General features: G+C 40.5%; 1 protein-coding gene across 10 annotated transcripts in view; it reads right to left on the reverse strand.

The window, feature by feature from the left end:
- Positions 1 to 20,898, reverse strand: part of LOC6624884 (protein qui-1) — a 73,571-nt gene that overhangs the window by 27,680 nt on the left and 24,993 nt on the right. For all 10 annotated transcript variants that reach the window (XR_004303922.2, XR_004303923.2, XM_070210247.1 and 7 more), the window contains 5 exons: positions 4,616 to 5,292; positions 4,257 to 4,552; positions 2,584 to 2,744; positions 2,381 to 2,525; positions 2,103 to 2,268 (listed from right to left, as the gene is read on the reverse strand). Coding sequence is in view for 8 of the 10 variants with exons in the window: in XM_070210247.1 (XP_070066348.1) it covers positions 2,103 to 2,268; positions 2,381 to 2,525; positions 2,584 to 2,744; positions 4,257 to 4,552; positions 4,616 to 4,810 (963 nt within the window). In the remaining 2 variants the exon portion in view is untranslated. The remainder of the gene's footprint in view (positions 1 to 2,102; positions 2,269 to 2,380; positions 2,526 to 2,583; positions 2,745 to 4,256; positions 4,553 to 4,615; positions 5,293 to 20,898) is intronic.

Genomic DNA, 20,898 nt, shown 5'->3' on the forward strand with positions numbered 1-20,898 from the left:
TCAATTTTATAATGCATGGAAAAGTTGCGCATACGCCATATTGTGCTAACAGCTAAAGGTGAGCGCCTCTCGCTCTTCCTCTTCTTTGTGGGTGTGCACACTTAACATATTTCTAGGTTGTCAAATGCCACAACATTTTGTCAAAGTGCTTAGCTGCCTTCGGGTAATGGGCTTCTAAAATTGTGGGTGTGCCAGGAGGGGCGGGCAACGTTTTGACTTTAAAGGCGCTGGCAAGGCTTTTAAATTTCAGTGGGACAAAGGAGTGCGGGCGGGCGTGCCGTTGCAGTTTATGTTGCAAGAAGGAGGCGTCGTTAAGTGCAAACAAGCGCAGTTCGTGTGGGTGCTATCAAGCGCAAGGGCCAAAAGCGGGACATGAGGAGCGGGGCGTCGCTGGCCTGCATTGTATACAAGTGTAAGTGTGTTAATATGTCATGTAGAGCAGCATAGCCAAGTGCGGGAGGAGGACGCATGCAGGCAGCCGGCGTCCGCTAATGGGCCAGAGCCAAGGCGCGCTTTACGCGGCGTCCTTCGGTTTGCGCCCAACTTGAAATGTTAAATGCTTTCAACAAAAGCCAACGTATGGCAAACGCGAGTCCGTTGCCGAAAGAAATACCCAGCTACCAGTCGTGCCGCCCCCTGCGGCTGCCTCTCCCCCACCGCCAACCAAATAGATTGTTGGCAGGCAACAGCAGCAGCGTCTTGGCCAAAATGCTTATTGCTGGCGGCATTGGAAAACCAACCAGAACCCGCCTTGTTTACGCCAGAAAATGAAGAAGATGCCTTGTTATTGGTTTTGCTTTTGGATTCTCTTCATTTTCGTTTCTTTCCGTTTTTTTTTTTTTGCTCTTAGCCATTTTAGCAATTCAATTTCACAGGTGTTTCAGCAAATATTGAACAGCGAAATTGATAAAGCGAATGCTGAGAAAATTCTACTTAAGCCACACTTATAGAAAGTCAACAATATATCAGCCAAGGCAACATTGAATAAGAAATGGATTGATTTTTGGCATAGTTTACTTGGCTTCAGTGTGTTATTTAATATGTTACTGTATGATTTACTGAGAAGATATTAAATTCGATGCTTTGAGAGCACAACATTTAAGGACATTAGTCAAGCTCTCTTTTGAATTGGAAGCTTTATACTGATTTCTGCATCACTCTTTTCTTTCGAGTCATATTAATGGCAAAGGTAATATCAGGCAAGCAGTTGCTGTGTTCTATGAGATGCCCCGTACTGCTTGAAAGCAGTTTCTCCAAAATTATGTGCACTGGTGTGAGTGTGTTGTACATGTATTGGTGTACGTTTGACTGTTAAGCACGCTGCACTATAATTTCCTGTTCCAAGCAGTCGCGTCCGTGTGCTCTGTACGTGAGCTCAAGCTAATGAAAATCATTTGAAGAGATGATTGCTTTAAATCGAATTCGTTTATAAAAACGAAAATTGTCTTAAATTATGGTTTCACTAATGCAATATCTACTGTGCTGCGCAACGTTCCCCTGACTTTGGCTCATATAAAGCAATACAAACTTAATGCATAATTTACTTGCCGCACATAAACTCTCGCACATATTTAATTAACCTGCCCAAAGCGTTTTAGGGCGCATAAACAATAAGTAAGAAACTGCCAACCTACCCAAAATGTTACATAATTCCCCCACAAAAATTGTAAAACTGCCTGCCCAAGCAAAAGTTTAAGAACGCTGTCAAATTTTGGATTCCGCATTTAGGCGTATAAAATGGCCGAGCCAAAAATGTTTGGGGGCCATCTTTGGCTTGTTGGGGCTTGTAATGCACGGAATTAATTTATGACTGTTTCTTATTTCTGGAATGTTTTGCTTAAAGCGTTATACAATCAGAATGCAGGTGCGTCTGAATGCCCCTCACAGCCCCGGCAATTGCGGATTAAATATGCGTCAAGGAATGAAAAACAAATGCGGCTGTCGGAGTAAAAATAAATTTAATTTAATGTTCGCAACGGCGCAGACAAAAACCACTTTGTAGCTTGTCTGCAATGTTAATTGCGGCACGTTCCCAACCTCAACAATCCTGCCTCCACCACTTACGCTACACACCTCGCCCATTTGTGCAGCTCTTCACTTACCTGCACAGTCTTTTTCCTCCCCTTGATAACATCGGGATCATTTGTAATGTGCGCCTCGATTAGCAGACGCAGCTTGTCGGTGACTTTGTTCTTGAATTTACTTAAATACGCCTCGTGGTCCTCGTTGTCCGGATCGATGGCCTCGCTGCTGGCGCTGCCAGGCACACTGCAACAATAACAACAACAATAGCAACAATAACAACAATTATAATAATAACAGCAATAACAATTATGTGTCGCCAATTATATTAATGAGTCCCACGTGTCCGGCTACTTACACTAGCGTCGTGTGATTATCCGTTGATAGGTTCATGGTCAGCTCATCTTTGATTTTGCGCAAACGTTCGCCGGCCTCCACATCGCGACCGCTGCACTGTGCAGCACGCTCCCGGAACACGGCCAGTATCTTCTCGCTGGAGTGTGCTGTTCAAATATCTGGTTAACAGCATCATGCGCTGACAGCTGCGATTCGTCCACTTACCCATGGCCCGCTGCACTTCCTGCTCGATTTGTGTGCGTCGCAGCAGCTGCACGCGGCGCAGCAAATCCCCATTTGTCGCGGTCACCAGATGTTGCAGCGATTTCTCCAGCAGCTGTTGCAACAGACGCGATTCCCTCAGCCACTCTTCCGCGGCCAGCGAGCTGCAATTTGACACACAACAGAGTCAGTTTGGAGGATATTGGTCAAGAGAAATATGAAAAGTCGAACAGAAAGGTGAGAAAATGGCTTCAAAATAAATATTTAAGGGTATTAAATAGTCGATTTTATGCAGTTAACTGTTTTTGTTCTTCTTTTTTTCTTGACACCTTTTTATGGGCACATAATCTCATTATTCATTTAAAAGTTTTTCTTTAACTTGCGCTACTTAATGTATTCGGAAATTTATCATTTTTTATGATGTTAACCCTTTTTGGGCTTAATTTAATTTCAAATTTCAAGTTTTCGCTTTTATTTTTTGATTTTCATATACAAAGAGGCAATCGCTTAATGCTCAATTTTATTTAAAAACCTTTGTTAAGTGCTTTTAACTTAATCAACAACAATCGTGAACTTTGAGTTAATAACGAGCAAGCGTGTTAAAAGTAGAGTGTTTTTTTTTCTTTTTTGAAAATTCCTTGTAGTTGAGAAAGTGCTCATGGCATAATAACGACTTTTACACTTTCTATATATCGAATTGCGTGTCACGCGCTGTTGTGAGAAGCAATAAATGCTCAAGAACTCAAGAATTTCATTAAGCACAATCATAGCCATCAGCGTGAGAAATACGGCAAACTAAAAGCCTTAAGCAGGATAAAGGATATCTAAAAATGTGCTGCCATCAAAGTGACTGCCTCCATTACAAAGGCGAAACATTAAGTTGCATATCCTCGGGGTAAGTGAAAGCTTAAGCAAGATGAGGGCAAAAACAATCGCAGCACGTAGAACAAACTCTTTAAAGTATTGAACAAAAGAGCAGTAAATATATATGTTAGTAGTTAAACAGCGTTCTGTTATCGCACACCATGTTAACTAACAGAGCTCCCACTTTATGTTATTGATATTTAACTGCTTGCGAAGCTTTTGAATTCCAACTTTTTGAATGTATATCTTTTGTGAATTGATTTTTTTTTTTATGTATTTGTATAGAATGGAAACACTTCAAAGGCTATATTTTAATCCCAAACAGACGGACAGACAATATGTAAAACAATGGCAAATAGCATAAAAATGCGACTCTTGCTAAATCCTCAGATATTTTAGAAATAATCTGTAACAGTTTTTCTATAGCCTTTTATGCATTTTGACAGCTTTCACATTTTGTGTTTGCGAATAATCTGAATTTATTTGCCACAATTTCCATTAGTTTATTTCTATTTATGTAATTTATTTCATTTGGCTTGGCATTTAGTTTATTTGAGATATTTTGTAAGTTTGTTCTCATATTTTTATTTGCCAGTTCTTTTATGCAGACATCAGCCTTAAGCACAATTGACGGCCGTCAAGCGTTGGCATTGGCCTTTTCACAATGCAACACGTCCAAACAGCCAGCGCCCCCGGCTGGCATTGTTGGCTTATGAGTTGTGCCAATATTTGCGCTGTGCAGCTGCAATTGAGTTGGCAAACAACGGGGACGCGCATATGCACAAGGATAATTGTTCGGCTGGCCGACTTACCGATAGTCCTGTTTGAGTACAAACTGCGTTTCTGCGCCCGCCTTGGCATACCAGCGTCCAAGCAGCTCCATATCCTGTGCCGGCAGAGAGAGTGCCGCATAGATGTCCTCGTCGATGTGCGTGGGCAGCGGTGGGCGGCCAATGCCGTCGCCAATTAGCGCCAAAAAGAACACACTTTTCGAGTGGGCGTGGCACGTGTCAATCTCGTGCAGCAGATCCTGCTGCATGTAGGGATCCCGTTCGAGCAGCGTCACATCCAGGGCACCCGTGCCAAAGTGCATGTCCACAATCTCCAGCTGTCAAGAGGAGAGGGAGTATGATGTGACCTACGACCCCTTCATGCTGGCCAAGCATCTTACCTCGATCTGGCGATCATCGTAGAGCGTCTGCAGCTCGGGCCCGACCAGCTCGAGCAGCATGCGCCGCTCCTGGTTAAACTCCTGCTTGAGGCTGGCCACATAGATCTTGATGAGCAGCGGCTTGGGCAGACGCGTCTGGGCGCTGGTCACGCCCCGCAGCGCATTGAGCACGCTCTCATCGACGGGCGCGGCCATTTTGGGCAAATGTTATTGCCAAACAGTTGGCCAGAAGCGATGCGTTTGTTGACAACTCGGTTGGCCTTATTTATTGTTTATTTGCGTGCGAGTCTGTAAGAGTGTGTGTGCGTGTATGCGCGTCTTTGTGTGTGTGTGCCCTGTTTATTTAACTTGGCCAAAATCAAACGACAACGTCGCCCTCGCGGCAGCTTCCAACAGCGCAAAGCATTGGCACATGTTCCACATCAATTCGCGAGTATCTTTCGTGCATGCACGCCGTATCTAATAGCTGCACATTTGTATCTATACATACATATATATATTTCTGTAGCTGTATCTATAAGTGGCACGCGTGGCAGGATGTGGAACAGTAACAGGGTGTTTGCAGTGCTTGCCACCAGCTCGACGCCGTCGCCAGTTGCCGCCAGTTGTGCATCCTCGATCTGGTGCCAAAGTTTACCCTTTACGGATTTTATTTTATATGTTGCCGCCTGTCGTTGCTGCAAATACAAATTGAAAAGAGTAAATGTATTTATGGTACGTCTAAAGCGGCAAGCGGGAAATTTATGTAAAAAACTTTTTACTGGTAGCACACACAGATACACACATCACACACACACACACACACATACAAACACCACACAAACATGTGTGTGCTTGCGACAAACGAGATGTTGGAAAAGTTTTTAGTGGGAATTGCTGTTTTATGATCAGCACTGACATGAGCTGGGGAATGTGTTAACAGTTGACTGCATTTTTGGATTGAAAAATTGAATCTAAAAAAGTTGATACGAAACAGTTGAAAGTTGTACTGAATTGCGCAAATGATTTGACAATAATATGTGGCACAGTTTTCCAGCAGATTAGTGTATTCAATAATTTGTGCAGGAAGTCGATCAAATCAAAAATAATTGAATTAAATCAACTCTGGAATTTGATTCGGCCTAAAAGTGCATTTGAGTATATTAACTGTTAAGACAGCAGCCTTCGTTATGTTAACTTCTTACGCATGTTATCTGTTTAACAGAAAGTTCCTCTCGCTCTGTAAAGCGGTTCCTCTAAGAACATAGACCTTAACAGCATGTTCTCATGTAATTTAAGCACTTATTTTAGTAAATTATATTAATTTTTCTTAAGAATAAAACTGCAAATATAACAATCAATTGCTAGGTTAACAGAGTTCTCATTTTATTATATATATTTGTATTAACTTCTCAGTAGAATATATTCTGCTATATTAACAGCAATTGCTATCTTAATGAGAGTTAATCTTGTTTACTTCTCTGATGATATTATATGAATTAATTTTCCAATAATTATCATTTTCAAAACATTCTCTAGCTCTGTTATGAGTCTCTCTGAGTACAGGGACTTTAACAGCAACAGCATTATGTTACTATGTTAATGAGAAATTCGCCTGCTTACTTCTTTTGTGATAATTTATTAATTAATATTGCAATAATTACTTCTGACACTCTCAAAAAACCTTAAAAAATAATTTCAATTAATATAATAAACCTTTATTCAATCAATTTAATAACTCTTTATTGTAACCATATAGTAATTAGTATTTTATTTACCACAAGTAATTAATAAATTGAAAATACTGTAGGGCATTTGTGGGGCTTGATTTACAAAGAAAAAAACGTTTTAATGGAAAACCAATTTTTCCTCAATTGAAAGCTCTGTTCAAGAACTGCTGTTGTTGGTTTTACGGTCTGCTAAATAAACGATAATAAATTGTAAATAAATGTTGTGATTTTCAAAGGCGCCAAATAAACGTGTAATCGTGTAGTTTTATATGTTCGTAACTCAACGCGTTGGCTTTAATGTGCGCCCTTATAGGGTGAGAGGCACAAAAGGGGGCAAGGTTTAGCAACAGTTAAGGCTTAGGTCCTGTCACACACACACAAACACACACAGTGGACTAATGAAGACTCTGCGCGTTCTTCGGCTAACAAAATCGATTGCAATTAATTCCGCTTCAATGAGTTGGCTAAATTGCTCGTTTGAGTATTGGCCAGAGGAAGAGGACCAGGAAGAGGAGCAGCAGTAGCAGCAGGAACTGGCCTACAATCTGCTACTTGGCTTGGCCCTTTGTGTGTGTCGCAGTGTGTCACATTGTGAGTGTGTGTGTGTGTGTGTATCTTAATCAAAGGTGCGAATCCGTAGCGTGTATTTGCCCTGCGTACGGCAACTGCAATTACCAAATCGGCCTTGCAATGCCAGCACACTTCCCGCCCGCACTAAAAGCCCCTCAACAACGCCCCCTTAAAGCCAATATATATTTAATGGTCAAACAAATTGCGCCTAATGAGCACTGTGCCTGTGAATCAAAGCAGTTGCCTGTTCGATGATAACAATAATAATATGGCACAATACGATTTAAGAGTTTCCACATTCAGTGCCAAATTGTGCTTTCAGCTAGCTGAGCTATTGCCCAACAGACAATTATCTGGCCATAATAGAAGCGATCGTTATGCCGATTAACCCCATTATTAGGCAATTTCCTACATTTTGGCACAGACACAACGAGAGAGAGAGAGAGTTCCGTCAGCAACTAAGCCAGACGGAAGCCCAGCAACAGGACGTTCAAGGAGCAACAGTGGGTGCTGCAAATTAATGGCACCATGGCTCAAACATATGGCCCAAAACACACACAAGCTTGCTAGATATTACAGCACTAGCTATTGTTGTTGTTTTTGTTGTTGTGGCATTGTCCCCTGTTATCAGCGGCCAGTTTGGACAGTAGCCGGTGTCAAATGACTTCCATTAGGGCAGCGGTCACGCCTTCTGCCTCAGTTGTGTTTGTTTCTGTTGCTGTGTTTATTCTGGCCAACTGGCGGGGCCGTACATTGAGTAAATATAGTTACGCATTGGCAAATGGTCGTTCAATTTCATTTTTAAATATTTACCAATTGTGCTGTGCGCAGCCTTGCAACACTGCAGCCTGCCGCAGTTGCAACTTGTGGACTTTGCGTCGACCCAATTGGCCAGCACATAACCATTTGGCACAGTTTGCACAGCCTTGCCCCCAATATGTGGCACAATTTCAATTTTGTGTGAGGGGCCAAGCCACATTACGGCACTTTAATTGAGGCTACAATTTAGAGTCTTGAATAATATGTGAGCTGCTATTAGCGTCGTAATTTAGAGCCGTAAAAACTGTCAGTTCTTTCTGAATATCTGAGTGAGTGTAGGAAAAGCTGATGTTAACTTAAGTTAAGTTAACTATTATGCTATATTCTAGATAGATATATATTTTAAACATATCTAATTTGATTCTGAATAGGAATTTTTGGTTCAGTTTAAAATTCAGTTTAAATATGTTTATGATTTTTAATATCTAATATCCTTATTTCAACTCTACTCTTTATTGCTCTTCGGTTTTTTTGTAAATCACATCCGTTATAGCATAAATATCGATATGATATTCATTAGAGCATTATCTTTAGAATTTGGTATCTTTTTATTAGTCTGCTTCTTAAAAGAACTCTATACAAATTCCGGAATATTTCTGTTATTCTCTTCTACTTCTACTTTTTCCTCGTCTTCTGCTTTAGAAATGCATTGTTTCTAAAGGTTTTTTACTTATATCTTATTGTAAGCTCCTTTAGGAAAAGCTCTATGCCAAAACTATTAAAATAAAATGAGCTGATAAGGCGCTCATAAAGCTAAATAGAGCAGTTAAAATTGAAGGCAATTGTTCGCTTAAAAGACTTTAAAATTGTACATTAAGTGCTGCCATATCTGTGTGTGTGTGTGTGTGTGTGTGTATCTTTAAACGTTGCTCTGATTGGGAAAAGTTACACAGTCATAACTTTTGGCCCCCGGGCGAGTTGCATAGTCGGGTCGGAAGCGAGTAGGCCACAGAGTCGGGTTTCTGGTTACGCCAAGTGATTTTGCTCTTTCTTTATGTGACTGGGAGAAGAGGAGAAGAACAGAGGGGCGAATGAGGGCGGGCGAAACCGAAAATAAAATATTGGTTGTGACGCGCCGCGCATAAATAAATTAATGGTAATAAGTCAAAGGCCGCAACAGGCTGGCAGCAGCAGCAGCAGCAACAACGGAAGCAAAAGGAACATGCCCCATAATGTTGCACAGGCGGGGAGCAGGTGGTGTGCACACACACAAAGGAGCCGAGCCCCAAATGGCAAACAACAAATGGGGCCGAGGGGGCAGAGGTGTAGCAAAGTAATGGTCGAAAAAAACGCAAATTCAGCAAATAAACAATGTGGCAGCATTTTAGACGCAGGCAAAAACACCAACAACAACAGGCGGAACGTGCAACGTATGCGGCGGGCACTCATGCCGATTGCGTGGCATAAATATTAAATGCGTCGCAGCATATGTCTGATTGCGAGTGTGTGTTAGATACACACCAATACACACACACAGACTCACCCACCCCACGCTTAGCTGCTCGTTTTTCTTATAAATATTTAAGCCAAAATCCGACATCCAAAATTAGAGCAGTTGCTATTCATTTACACTCGCTGCCTGCAACGCTTACGTATTCTCTCAACTAACACACTCGCAACCTCCATCTCGTGCCACCCTCTCGCCCACTCACACCCTTATAATAAACAAGTTTCTAAGGCTTTATGGCCTGCATTTATATGCCAGGCCAGAATAAACTTGCGAGTCGGCTTTGTTGCCTCAAAATTGTCGAACAGACGCCCAAAAAGTATGCCATGAATGTGTTTTTGTTGTTTTTATATACCCTATAATAATGTTCAAAGGGTGCAAAATAAACTTGTACATTTCTAACTCGATTTTATAGAGAGTATATATAAAAATATATATATACATATCTGAGGAGTAGATCTTTGCAATAAATATATCCCAGGTAAATTTGTCGCTCTGTTTATGGTTCGGAGGGAGACTCCGGGACTCGGAGGGAGACTCCGTCTCTTTTTCTCTCTCTCTCTTCCTATCTCTACCTGCCTCTCATTTACTTTTTCGCTCTCTGTAGTTCTTTCAAGCTTTCTAGCTCTTAACCATGTCTGCATCGCATCAAGTTTAACTTTTAAATGAAGTAGTTTTTCAATTTGTTTGTGTGGCTATTTACAGGGTATCTGGCAGTTAAGCAGAGCGCATTTTGTCCTTTCTAGCTTATTTATATTTTATTTATTTCTTTTTGTGTCTCGGCGCTAAACAAAAATAGCAACAAGCGCCACAAAAATTTCTGCCCCAGCTGAGACGACAACGAAACTGAAACTGAAACTGGAGCAGAGCTGAGCTGAGGCGAGTCGAGTCGAGTCGCTGCTCTTATTGCCGGCCCCTGGACAGGATATGGCAGGACTACAGTTCCAGTTTTCGCACTCATTGAAATAAAACTTTATGCCGCCCATCTGGCCAGACGTGGCTGCGACCAGGGAATGCCAAATGGACTGAGTCCGTGCCTTCCCCGCCCCACCAGTTGATAAATACAAAATGAGCTGTGGCCGTTCCTGCTGAAAGTTTTCCGGCTGTTGTCGACCCAAATTGATTTTCTTGTCGGCACACCAACATATATTTATATATACGATTTTTTTATTCTATTCTGGCTCGAGCCTCAGATGATGCGTGAAAATTGAGCGATTTGATGTTTTAACTGTTGCCCATTTCCATTGCTGGGGCTGTAATCAGCCAACTGCCAGAAACGTTTGCATGCGGCAAGTGCAAGCATTTTGCAGCTCTGATTTATGGCAAACGTTTTCAAACTGGCCCAAAAGCCTCACGGCTAACATGGCGTATGTGTGATTTGTGGCCTGTTGATTGACTGAAATGCTATGCACAATTGCGTATACGCAAGGTAAGCCCGTGCAGCTCACCTCAGCAGCTGAGTACTGGCTCCTTGGCAGCTATGAAGTTAATTTGGACAGCCTTTGGCTAGGTGCTGACCTTTTTATATTGTAAGGCCAGGCAGCCAACAGCTACTGATACTTGTTAGATATGCTATATCTAAAAAGGGCACAACTTGACCCTTGACGGGTTGTCAAATGAATACACGCGCACACACGCACACAATTACAGACCGTCTTTTTATATTCGCTTTAGCTAAACTGGCATCCGTTTGATTGTGAGCTGACTTTTAATTTGAGGCACCGAAATCCTCGACATGCCTTTGACAATTTTACGTATCCTACCTGAGGCAAAAGCTGCTGAAGGCCGTTGCTTGTAGCCCACGGCCCACATTTACTTATGCACAACCAAAAACAACAAGAACAACAACAATAATAACAGCAATAAGCACAACAAAAAATGCAAATAAAAAGAAAGCCAGCGGCCGTGCAGTCAAGTGAGTCGAGCGACACGTAAATACCCTGCACTGGGCTCGCAAGTGGAGGTTGGTCAATTTATTTACAAGTGCTGCATATCGAAAGCAATTATTGATCGATATGTTTTAGTAACTCTCGATTTTTTATTGCTATTTATGCTATATCAATAGCATCGATAACGATAGGCACCTTAAAAACGATAGCCCTGCAACACTAGCATTATCAGGTTTTCAAGTGGAGCCTGACAATATTCAATCGTTATGAAATATTCGACATTAATAGAAGACAAGAGCCCCGCTTTGACTCTCAATATCTCAACATGTTCAAGCGCAGTTGGATAGCGAATGGCCCTTAGCTATAACATTTGCTTTACAGGGTAGCAGCTGTCTTATTTGGACTCCTACCAACATTTGCACAACTTTATTAAAAGCATTTCATTCTCGTTTTGGGCGCATTTTTTATGTACAGGGTATAAAAATGTAAAACATTTTCAAGTGTGTCTTTCATTTTTGTGCTCGTCGTTGACAACGTTTTGTTTTTGGGACGCCAAGCGGCTTTTCAAGCTGCTGCTGCTGCTGCTGATGCAAAAGTAAACAAACTTGCACAAGCAGCTCACGCAATTTCATGCTCGACTACATTCAGGCCAGGACTCGTGACTTGGTCTAAATTCAAGCAGCGCCAATGGAAAGCGGGGCAGCAGCGGCAGCAGCAGCAGCAGCAAAAGCAGCAGCAGCGAGGCCTACAATAAAAATGCCGCATAAATCAAAAAGTGCTGCCGGCTGGCCCCCCTCTATCGCTTTGTTTGCCAGCAAAGCCTTTCACACACACACACACACACACATAGATAATTCACACACACACACACTCACATATGTGTTAAACGGGCGTGCGCCTTTCCGGTCGCTGGGCAAATTCGATTTCATGGTATTGTCACATAAAATGTTCGCCAAATTTCATGTCAATGAATATTCTCGCATTCACAAATCTTGCAAATTTTAAAATATTTAACTTGAGAGCCTGCTGATTGTAGATCTACAATAAAAACCCCCTTCACGACAGTGTCAACAATTTTGATTCTATTTGCGTATTATTATTGATTGGTTCTGAATGCGGCTTACTCGGAAAAGGCTTGTCAGCTTTTGGGCATTTCATTTACTGTTGAGTCGAAAGCCTGAAAGCAAACATGGCTTTATTTGATGCTTGAAAATTATGTGCATTTACCTAAAAGAGTTTGTCCTGACAGCCCAATCGGATGTTGGAGATTCGAGCGATTGCTGCAGCAAACTTTTTTGGAAGTCAACATTCGAATCGTGTCAGTCGCCAGGTAAATTCTTCTATATCATTTTGCACAAATGCATGTAATTTTCAGCTTGTATATTTAAATGCTTGATTGTGTGTGCGGGCTCTTTAGCAAATCAATCAAAGTCCTGGCAATCACAGCTCAATGCGCCTGGGAGGTCATGTCAACCTGTACGCAACGAGTAATTGCAAATATGATAAGCGGCTTTCAAATTAATGATCCGAGCTACGTGCACACACACCCCCCACACACACACACACACACACACACACACACACACACACACACACACACACCTAATCTACACCCCCTGCTGGCAGCCCCATAAACCACACAAATCACATACTACAAATCATTTTCATTTCCATTTTCATTTTCATGTTCCCAGCTATGGGGAAAATGCAAACAGCACGCAACATGACGCGTTTTATTCAGCGTGTACTTCAATTATGGGCCAAAGTTTTCTTTTTGGCTAACCCAATACAACAACAACAACAACCAGTTACAACAACAACAACCAGTTACAACGATAACAAACCAGCAAATACGTGTGTGGGACCCGCTGTATGCTGTCGCTTGGGATTAAAAATTATTGATTACCCCGAAGCGTTCAAAGTTTCTCGATTCCCTCTCTCTCTCTCTCTCTCTCTCTCTCTCTCTCTCTCTCTCTCTCTCTCTCTCTCTCTGTTTGCCCTGTTCCGCCTCGCTTTTCTCCGTTCTGCGAATTTGCGGGCCGCTGCCGTAAATCAACTTTATTAAGTTATATTTGCGGGTTTTCCTAACTGATTACCCGCAACACAGCAGCAAACAGAAATCAGCTCATAAACAAGTTAATTATATTCATGATTTAAACGAACATGAATTAGCCCATTTCCAAGAGGATATCATATGATTTAAGTGTAATTTAAACTGGGATAAGTTTTAGCAAAGCTGGCAATTGAAACTTTATATTGAAGTTGGTTAAAGCCAATGCAAAAACTGAATACACTTTACATTGGAGTCTAATCGATCCGTAAAGAATACAATTGGCTCGACTCAGGAAATGTTTATTTATTGATACTTGACTCTTGAAGCTGCCATTTCTCTTGTGTGATTGGAACTAAATGCCAAAATCGCATCTACAGTTGGCTTTATTCAAAACTTTTGGACGGAATTATTTTAAGCGTTGCCAGAAGCTTCCATAGCTTAACTATATTGGCTTTGCTCACTTAAATTGATAAATAAATAATAAAATATTCAAACTGAAATGATTTACAATTCCCACAGAAAATGTGTGGAAAAGTGGCATTTGATATATGAAGCATAGTTTATTCACAAAAAGTGTATGAGAAGCTGGCAATAGTAAAGCGGCCAAATGGCAAAACACACACAAGTGCCGGCTTTAAGCCATAAGTTAATAAAATATATATCTTCATGTAAACTGCGGGACCACAAAGAGGCTAAGGGTAGCTAAAAGAAGAGCCTTCGAAATAGTCCCAACTTGGACAGTTCAGCTCAGGCTGTTTCGGTTGTATTTAATTTAAGTAACGAATTTTGATATCATTTTGAGTACCAACGAATCAGAGTATTATATTTTATGTGCAGTTATAAAAGCTGCAAGGGGCTGCAATTACGACGTCAAAAGTCAGTTGGCCAAATTGTTTGCCAAGTCATAAAATAATTTTGTGGCAACAACAATTTCTGCGGGCGCAGCAAGTGCAGACAAAGTTCAAGTTGCCTCATGTGGCAAAGGCAGAGAAACAGACATGGAGAGAGAGGTAGGGAGAGTGGGAGAGAGCGCGTGGAGTCTTGCACGTGTTGTGGCTTGACAGTCAAGAAATTTGCACTTTTCATCAGGCAAATTAAGTTGGCCGCAAACTTTGCGTGCGCCCAGCCAAATGAAATTTCAATTTAAACAGTTTGCGAATATCAGCAAAATGCCATGAACAAAAAAAAAGAGTACAACTTTCCAAACAAAAGCGAAGACAACCAAGTGGCCCACTTGAAGATTTACAAGTTGATAAAATGGCCAAAAATGGACAACATGAAAATGGCATAAAGGCAAACTGATGTCCTGTCTAACGAAAATCTTCCATATCTGTGTGTGTGTGTGTGTGTGTGTGCATCAAAGACCAAATTGTGTTGCATGTCAACTAACACACACCCACAAATACAATCTGTGTGCTTGTGCCTGATATGCTTTGTGCTTTGCATGTTAAGCTCGGCCAGCTGACAGCACGACTTCGGTTGCAGCTTCTGCTTTTGGTGCAGCTTCAACTGCCAAATTCCCATTACGATTGCCGTTGCATATGTCATCAGCTCGATGCCACAAAGCTGCTCCCCGGTCACTGGCAATATGCTGGCCACGCCTCGTTTTGAGCAGCCAGTGCTGTATGCCTTGCAGCTTGGCTGCCGCAACAAATTTTGCAGCACACGAAAGGCATTTTTCAAGGCTTTGGCGCTGCGTGTGGCGCATTGCCGCACGCCAAGTGCCAACATTCATTAAATGGCTATAAACTAGTGCCGCAGATTGCGCCACGCCAACAACAACAACAACTGCGACAACAACAACAACAACAACAGCCAATAACTAACAACGTGTTCTGGGCAGCGCTCTACAAACGCGACGCCCAAAAGCATGCAACAGTTTATTTATGAAGCAGCGGAAAATGTTGAAGATGTAGTAAATGGCCAAGTGGAAAAAAGTGGGCGGTCGGTGGAGCGGGGGGGGGGGGGGGAGTGATTGCCGCTTTTCCGTAAAGCAATAAAAATCGCACAGCACGCAATTCGGTAGAGTGCGAAACATAAACTGTGTTTGAGTTTGTGTTTATCCTCGTGCTGTTCTTTTTTGTGGTCTGATTTATCTATTGAAATTATGACTGAAGTATATAAAATCTATAAAGATTGTGCGAAACTTTTAAAGCTAACAGCAGCTGTTTGGTTAAACAGAAAGAACATCATTTAATATAAGCTGAATTTAATAAAATTTTAAAGGAAATGTTAAATTAACATTAGCAACAGCAAGCTGTTAACATGATTGCACTTTATGTAAGCTGATAAGTGTTAAGCTGCTGTTAACATTACAAATTTAATGCAGATTGCACTAAATAGAACTTTTAGTAATGTTTGTTTAACTTTGAATGTTTCTTGCTGTTAAGCAAATCTAATTTGACAGTGAACTGTTCATATGACTGCATTTATTTATATTTATTGCAAGCTGCATTTAACATAGTTTTTAGAAGCTGATAAGCTTCAAATGCTTAAACTTAAAACGTTAAAATGCTAAATGGGAATTAAAATAACAACTTCTAATCTGAAACGATTGAATTGAAGCAAACTTTGATCAGCTGGTCTTTTTTCAACAACAAGCTATTGCGCGGCAGCTTGATAAATTGCGTATTAAATCGAGCATTAAATTAGCGAGCTATATAACCAAATGATATGATTCATGCAGCATACGATTGGTTGATTTGTTGGAATTTAAGAATAGAAGAAGTATCAAATTTTATAGCCTCAACAAAGACAAAGTAGGTATAGAAATAAAATATGGGTTTAGGGCGAACTTTCGGCATAAGAACAAAAGCTCTTTTGTGCTATGGAACACAGTTATAATAATCATATTTAGCGCTTAGTTTATAATTTCTTAAATACGAAAACTTCTGGCAAACTGTTTTGATTTAATGCTTTAACAGCTAATAAAGTGTGGAAAAAGTTGCAGCAAGCGCATAGAAATTACTTTGTGACCTAGTTAAAACTTTGCGTGTGCTTTGTGCTGGGTGTGTGTGTGTGTGTGTGTGTTTGTATAGTTGTTGTAGTTATTGTTATTGTTGTTATTATTATTATTGTTGTTGTTGTTGTTGTTGTTGTTGTTGTTGTTGTTCTTGCTGCTGCTGCTGTCGTCGCTGTTTGCAGCTGTCTTCGCTTGGCGCAGTTGATATTTAATTAAAATTGTGCCGCACAAACGAAGTTAACTAATTTCAAGACATGTGCATAAAACAAGAGGCATTTAAATGTGTGTGTGCGTGTGTGTGTGCGTGTGTGTGTGCTGTTGTGTATTCTCAATGCTATACATTACGTGGCTTCTTAGGCCAGGGCTGGCAGCGGGCTCTTACAACGTCATCGTCTTGGCAAATGAAAATAATGAAACGTTGTGCAAATATTTAAATTCATACAAAAGGCCGCACTAAAGAGCTTTTATTACGCGGCTGCCGATAAGAGCAGCCACAACACACACACACGCACACACACACACACACGCACACACACAGAACGGAAAATGTGGCTATTAAGCGAACGCTGGCTACAATTTTGGCTAATTTGCAATTGCTTTACATTAAACAGATGCAAAAATCTCTGCGCTCGCTTTTTGGCTAAGGCGGAGGCTGGGGGCGTGGGCTGTTAGCAACTGCCACGCCCCGCAGATGGCTGCTGATGCTGCTGCTGCGTTTGCGAACGCCTCCGTTGCGTTCGCTGTTCACACAGGCGTGGCAATTAAAGCGCGTGACGAAAACATTTTTAGCGCCACGACCTCCCCCCCACCCTCAAAAACCACACTCGCCGCCCGTGGCACTCAAAGCGCCCACAATTTGGCGTTCAGCAATTTTCGGCGGCCATTTCGGTGGCGCTTGTTTACACAATCTGTCGGCATTTGTTAATAATTTTTATTCCATCAACTTTTGGCACTGCAGCCTCAAGCACGCCCCCTACTCCACCACATTGCTGAGCTACCGCTTCATAGATTTTTGTTTTACTGTTTTGGGATTCTGTTTTTGTGTTTTTCCAGCTTTTGTTTTGTCTGCCATAATTCATTATGAAAAAACGCGAAAAATTTTGCACTCTTGCCGTGGCTGAAGTGTGCGAGTGTGTGTGTGTATGACATTGTTATGAGTTGTGGCAGCGGGTTACGTGCAACGTCAACGCTGCTGCTGTTGCTGTTGTCTAATGGCGTTGCCTTTTATTAAGTGGTTCGAGTGTTGATTTATAGCACTTTGCAGCACTCTGCTTATCCCAGCTAACCCGCAACACATACTGACACACACACACACACACACACACACAGACTGGCACACGTTGAAGGACACTCGCCAGCCTGTGCGTGTGCGTGTGTTTGTCTACCTTTATTTTTTAACTTTATGCGCTCACTTTGCATTTAAAGTACGTGTCTGTGCTGTGCGCTTGTGTGTGTGTGCGCGCAGATAAATGCTTTAGAGCACATTACTCATACGCCATGTGAGCCGCAGACAGAGCCACAAACATTTCGTATACAAAAAAAAAAAAAAGAAAAAGCAGACCCATAGAGGCCCCACTTTACTTAATTGGTGCACCCGAAAACAATTTGATTACTCAGAGAAACTGTGTGAGAATGTGAGACAGCGAGACAGAGAAAGAGCGAAAGTGAGAGAGAGTGCTGCGAATTGAAATGCTTTAAGAGAGCACAAAAATGAATGTGTTCAAGCTATTCGAGAGACCTTTGTAAAGAACAAAGAAAATTTGATAATTAAAAGCAAATTTAATTACTAAAATATGTAGACTTTTCTATATAGCAGGAGCTTGTTATATATTATAAATATTCATTAATAATAAGCACAACAAAAACAAAAAAAAAAATTATAAATATAAACGAGTCTAAGGAGCTGCAACCTCTTGCCGCTACTAGAAATACAATTATTATGCCCCGAACCCATTCAAAATAGGTAAAAAGAGAAAAGTGTACATGTGCAAAAGACAGCAGGAAACATCTACTTGATCAGCATCAATAGCCGACACGATCTAGTCATGACCGTCTGTCCCTCCGTCCCTCCGTCCGTCCGTCTGTCCCATTGGACCTACTTTATCTTGCAGCTGTCATAGGAGTTAAACTTGAACAAGTTTTCATTTGACAAACCTCTTTTTACACAGAGCTTAAAGCTATGCGCCTAGTAAACTCTACAATATAGTTTATATAGTATTTATAGCATTCATAAAAAACTATCTTAACGCTAAGCTGAAGTTCGACTCGTGATTGATATGTTTGTCATGTTCATTAGGCCCTTATTAGAGAGCATGTGTTTATTTGTTTTGGACAGAACTACTCAACGAGCACATATTACAGATAATCTATAAAAAAAAATGTATATTAACTAGATAACATTTTCGATGCACAATGAAATGAATATGAAATAAATAAATTCATACAAATGTCAATAATTCGTTTATCATCTGATTTCGAGCAAAACTTAACTTATTATTAGAAATTGTGCTTGAAAAATATATCTATGAATAATATCTATATAAATATGGTAAATAGAGAAATTTAAAGGGAACTCATTATTTTAGTTTGTTTTCACGCTATAAATCAATATTTATTTATAGTTTTTGTTTGTGGAAAGCATTATCTAAACTTTTTGAGCAAAGCGTTTTCCACTTCAAATGCGAGTCTTTTCTGAACATTCATTTCCCTCGAACTGTTTACACTCTGAGCATTGCAAAACATTGAGCAATATGCGGATGCAATAAAATTATTACCGCTCTGCGAACTACTCGAACAAACATTCAAATTGACTTCAAGTAAGAAATAAGCAAAAAAAAATACCCCCTCCCTCCACAAACACACACACAAGGCCAACATATTCAGTTTTAAGTATTTAGGCGAATAGCGGCAGCAGCTGATTGGCTAAATTTTGTGGAAAACAACATTTGCCGAGCGGCTGGCGGCTGGCGGATGGCATGTGACTCAGCTAAGCTGCAGCGACTGCTCATAAAAGATTTATAGTTTCAATGAATATCAAATTCGAGTGTGTGTTAAACAACGAGCGACAGGAATTGCTCAAAAAATGAATGACTATGCGACCTTAAACTGTGCAGACGGACAACAAAAGCAACAATAAAGCAGAACGAAAAACAATAATAAGAAGAAAAAAGATGCTTTAAAGATGAGGGTGTGCGAGTGCGTGTGTGTGTGTGTGTGTGTGTGTGTGCGAGTGTATCTGAAGCATTGAAAATTGCGCATGCAAATATAAACAAGTATTCAATGTTTACAAAGTTCAGAGACAGCAACAACAGCAGCAACAGCAGCAGCAGCAGTCGCGCATATAAAAATTACGCATACGCCGAGTCGGCCAACGAAATAAATTGCAAATATTTCACTAATTCGCAGATATACCCTATAGATAGATGCCATGGCATGGCAGCTCGTGTAACATATCATTTCATTGACATTTATGAATTTGTTAACAATACTTTGTACAAAAATAAAAAATTGTTTATTTATTCGCATTGTTAATGAGGCCCAAAAGCTGTTTTTTTAGATATACTTTAATTTCTTTTTAAGAGACGCTTTTTTAATATAATAATAATATATAAATCATTTTTAATAACTTAAGTATTTTGAAGATTTTATCATAGATTAATATCATATAATTTTGCATTTCAATGGAAATTATTCAGAAAGTTTTCAGCTTTGTTGTCATACAATATAAAATTTATTTGTTTTGTATTTGGAAATACTCGTATTATTAAAGTTTTCGATTAGAATGAAACTTTTTCTGGAAGTTTCCAGCTTTAATGCCATGTAATACAAAATTGTATAAAATAATTAATCATCTTAGTAGTTTTAATTTTTATCTGAATTTTATTTAAAGTAACTTGTTTGGTTTATATTTCTTTGATTAGATTGAAATATTTCAGGAATTTTCCTGTTTTCAATACATATAAAATAACATGTGTTTCTGGACAAGTAAAACATTTTCTAATACAACAATTTTTTAACTAAAAACTGGACGTCAAAATTGACTATACGGACAATATTCATGCAAACTTTAATATTGCATTTATGTGCCTTCTCATGCCATGCCTTTAACTAAATTTGAAAAAATTCTTGCTGCACTATTCCTTTTAAATACTTTTTAATTAGCAAATAACCAAAATTGTCGGCAGCCACAAAGCAGCAGCGGGACGGGGCGGAGGTGGAGGAAAAGGAGCAGGAGCAGGTTGAGCTGGCTACGACGTTGGCTCATGTAAGTCCTTAATTAACCGGCGATTAATTATTTGCCAATTTACCCTCATCAACTGCTTGCCAGAGCTCTAATTAGAAGCGTCGCCGCATGTGCCACGCCCACGCACTCAGGCACACACACACACACAGACACAGACACAGGCACAAAGACACGCACACGCCAGGACACCCGCTGTGGCATTGTTCATATGTAGAGTATCATTGTGGCACGTTTATTAATGGCGCTGCAAACTTATTTCATGCCACATAAATGCCAAAATGCGCCAGTATTAAGACGCATATATATACATATGTCTGGTGTATATACGCGATATGTATATGGGCATAACTATGTATAGGTATATATACTTTGCTGTTTGTGCCTTTGTTTGTGGCACGTTGCTGAAGTTAAAGTTGCCGCAGCAACTTGTAATTAACTGTAAAGCAAAAAAATAAAAGCAACTTGGCCCAAACTGTTTTTCTTCTGTGTTGTTCCTTTTTGTCGGGTCTAATCTGTGGCTAAGGCTGAGCTGCCGGAAAAATGGCAAATGAATGGAATTTCGGTACTTGCCCAGTTAATCGTATGGCACAT

The sequence above is a fragment of the Drosophila virilis genome, chromosome 5 (genome assembly GCF_030788295.1).
Source record: "Drosophila virilis strain 15010-1051.87 chromosome 5, Dvir_AGI_RSII-ME, whole genome shotgun sequence".
NCBI lineage: Eukaryota > Metazoa > Arthropoda > Insecta > Diptera > Drosophilidae > Drosophila > Drosophila virilis.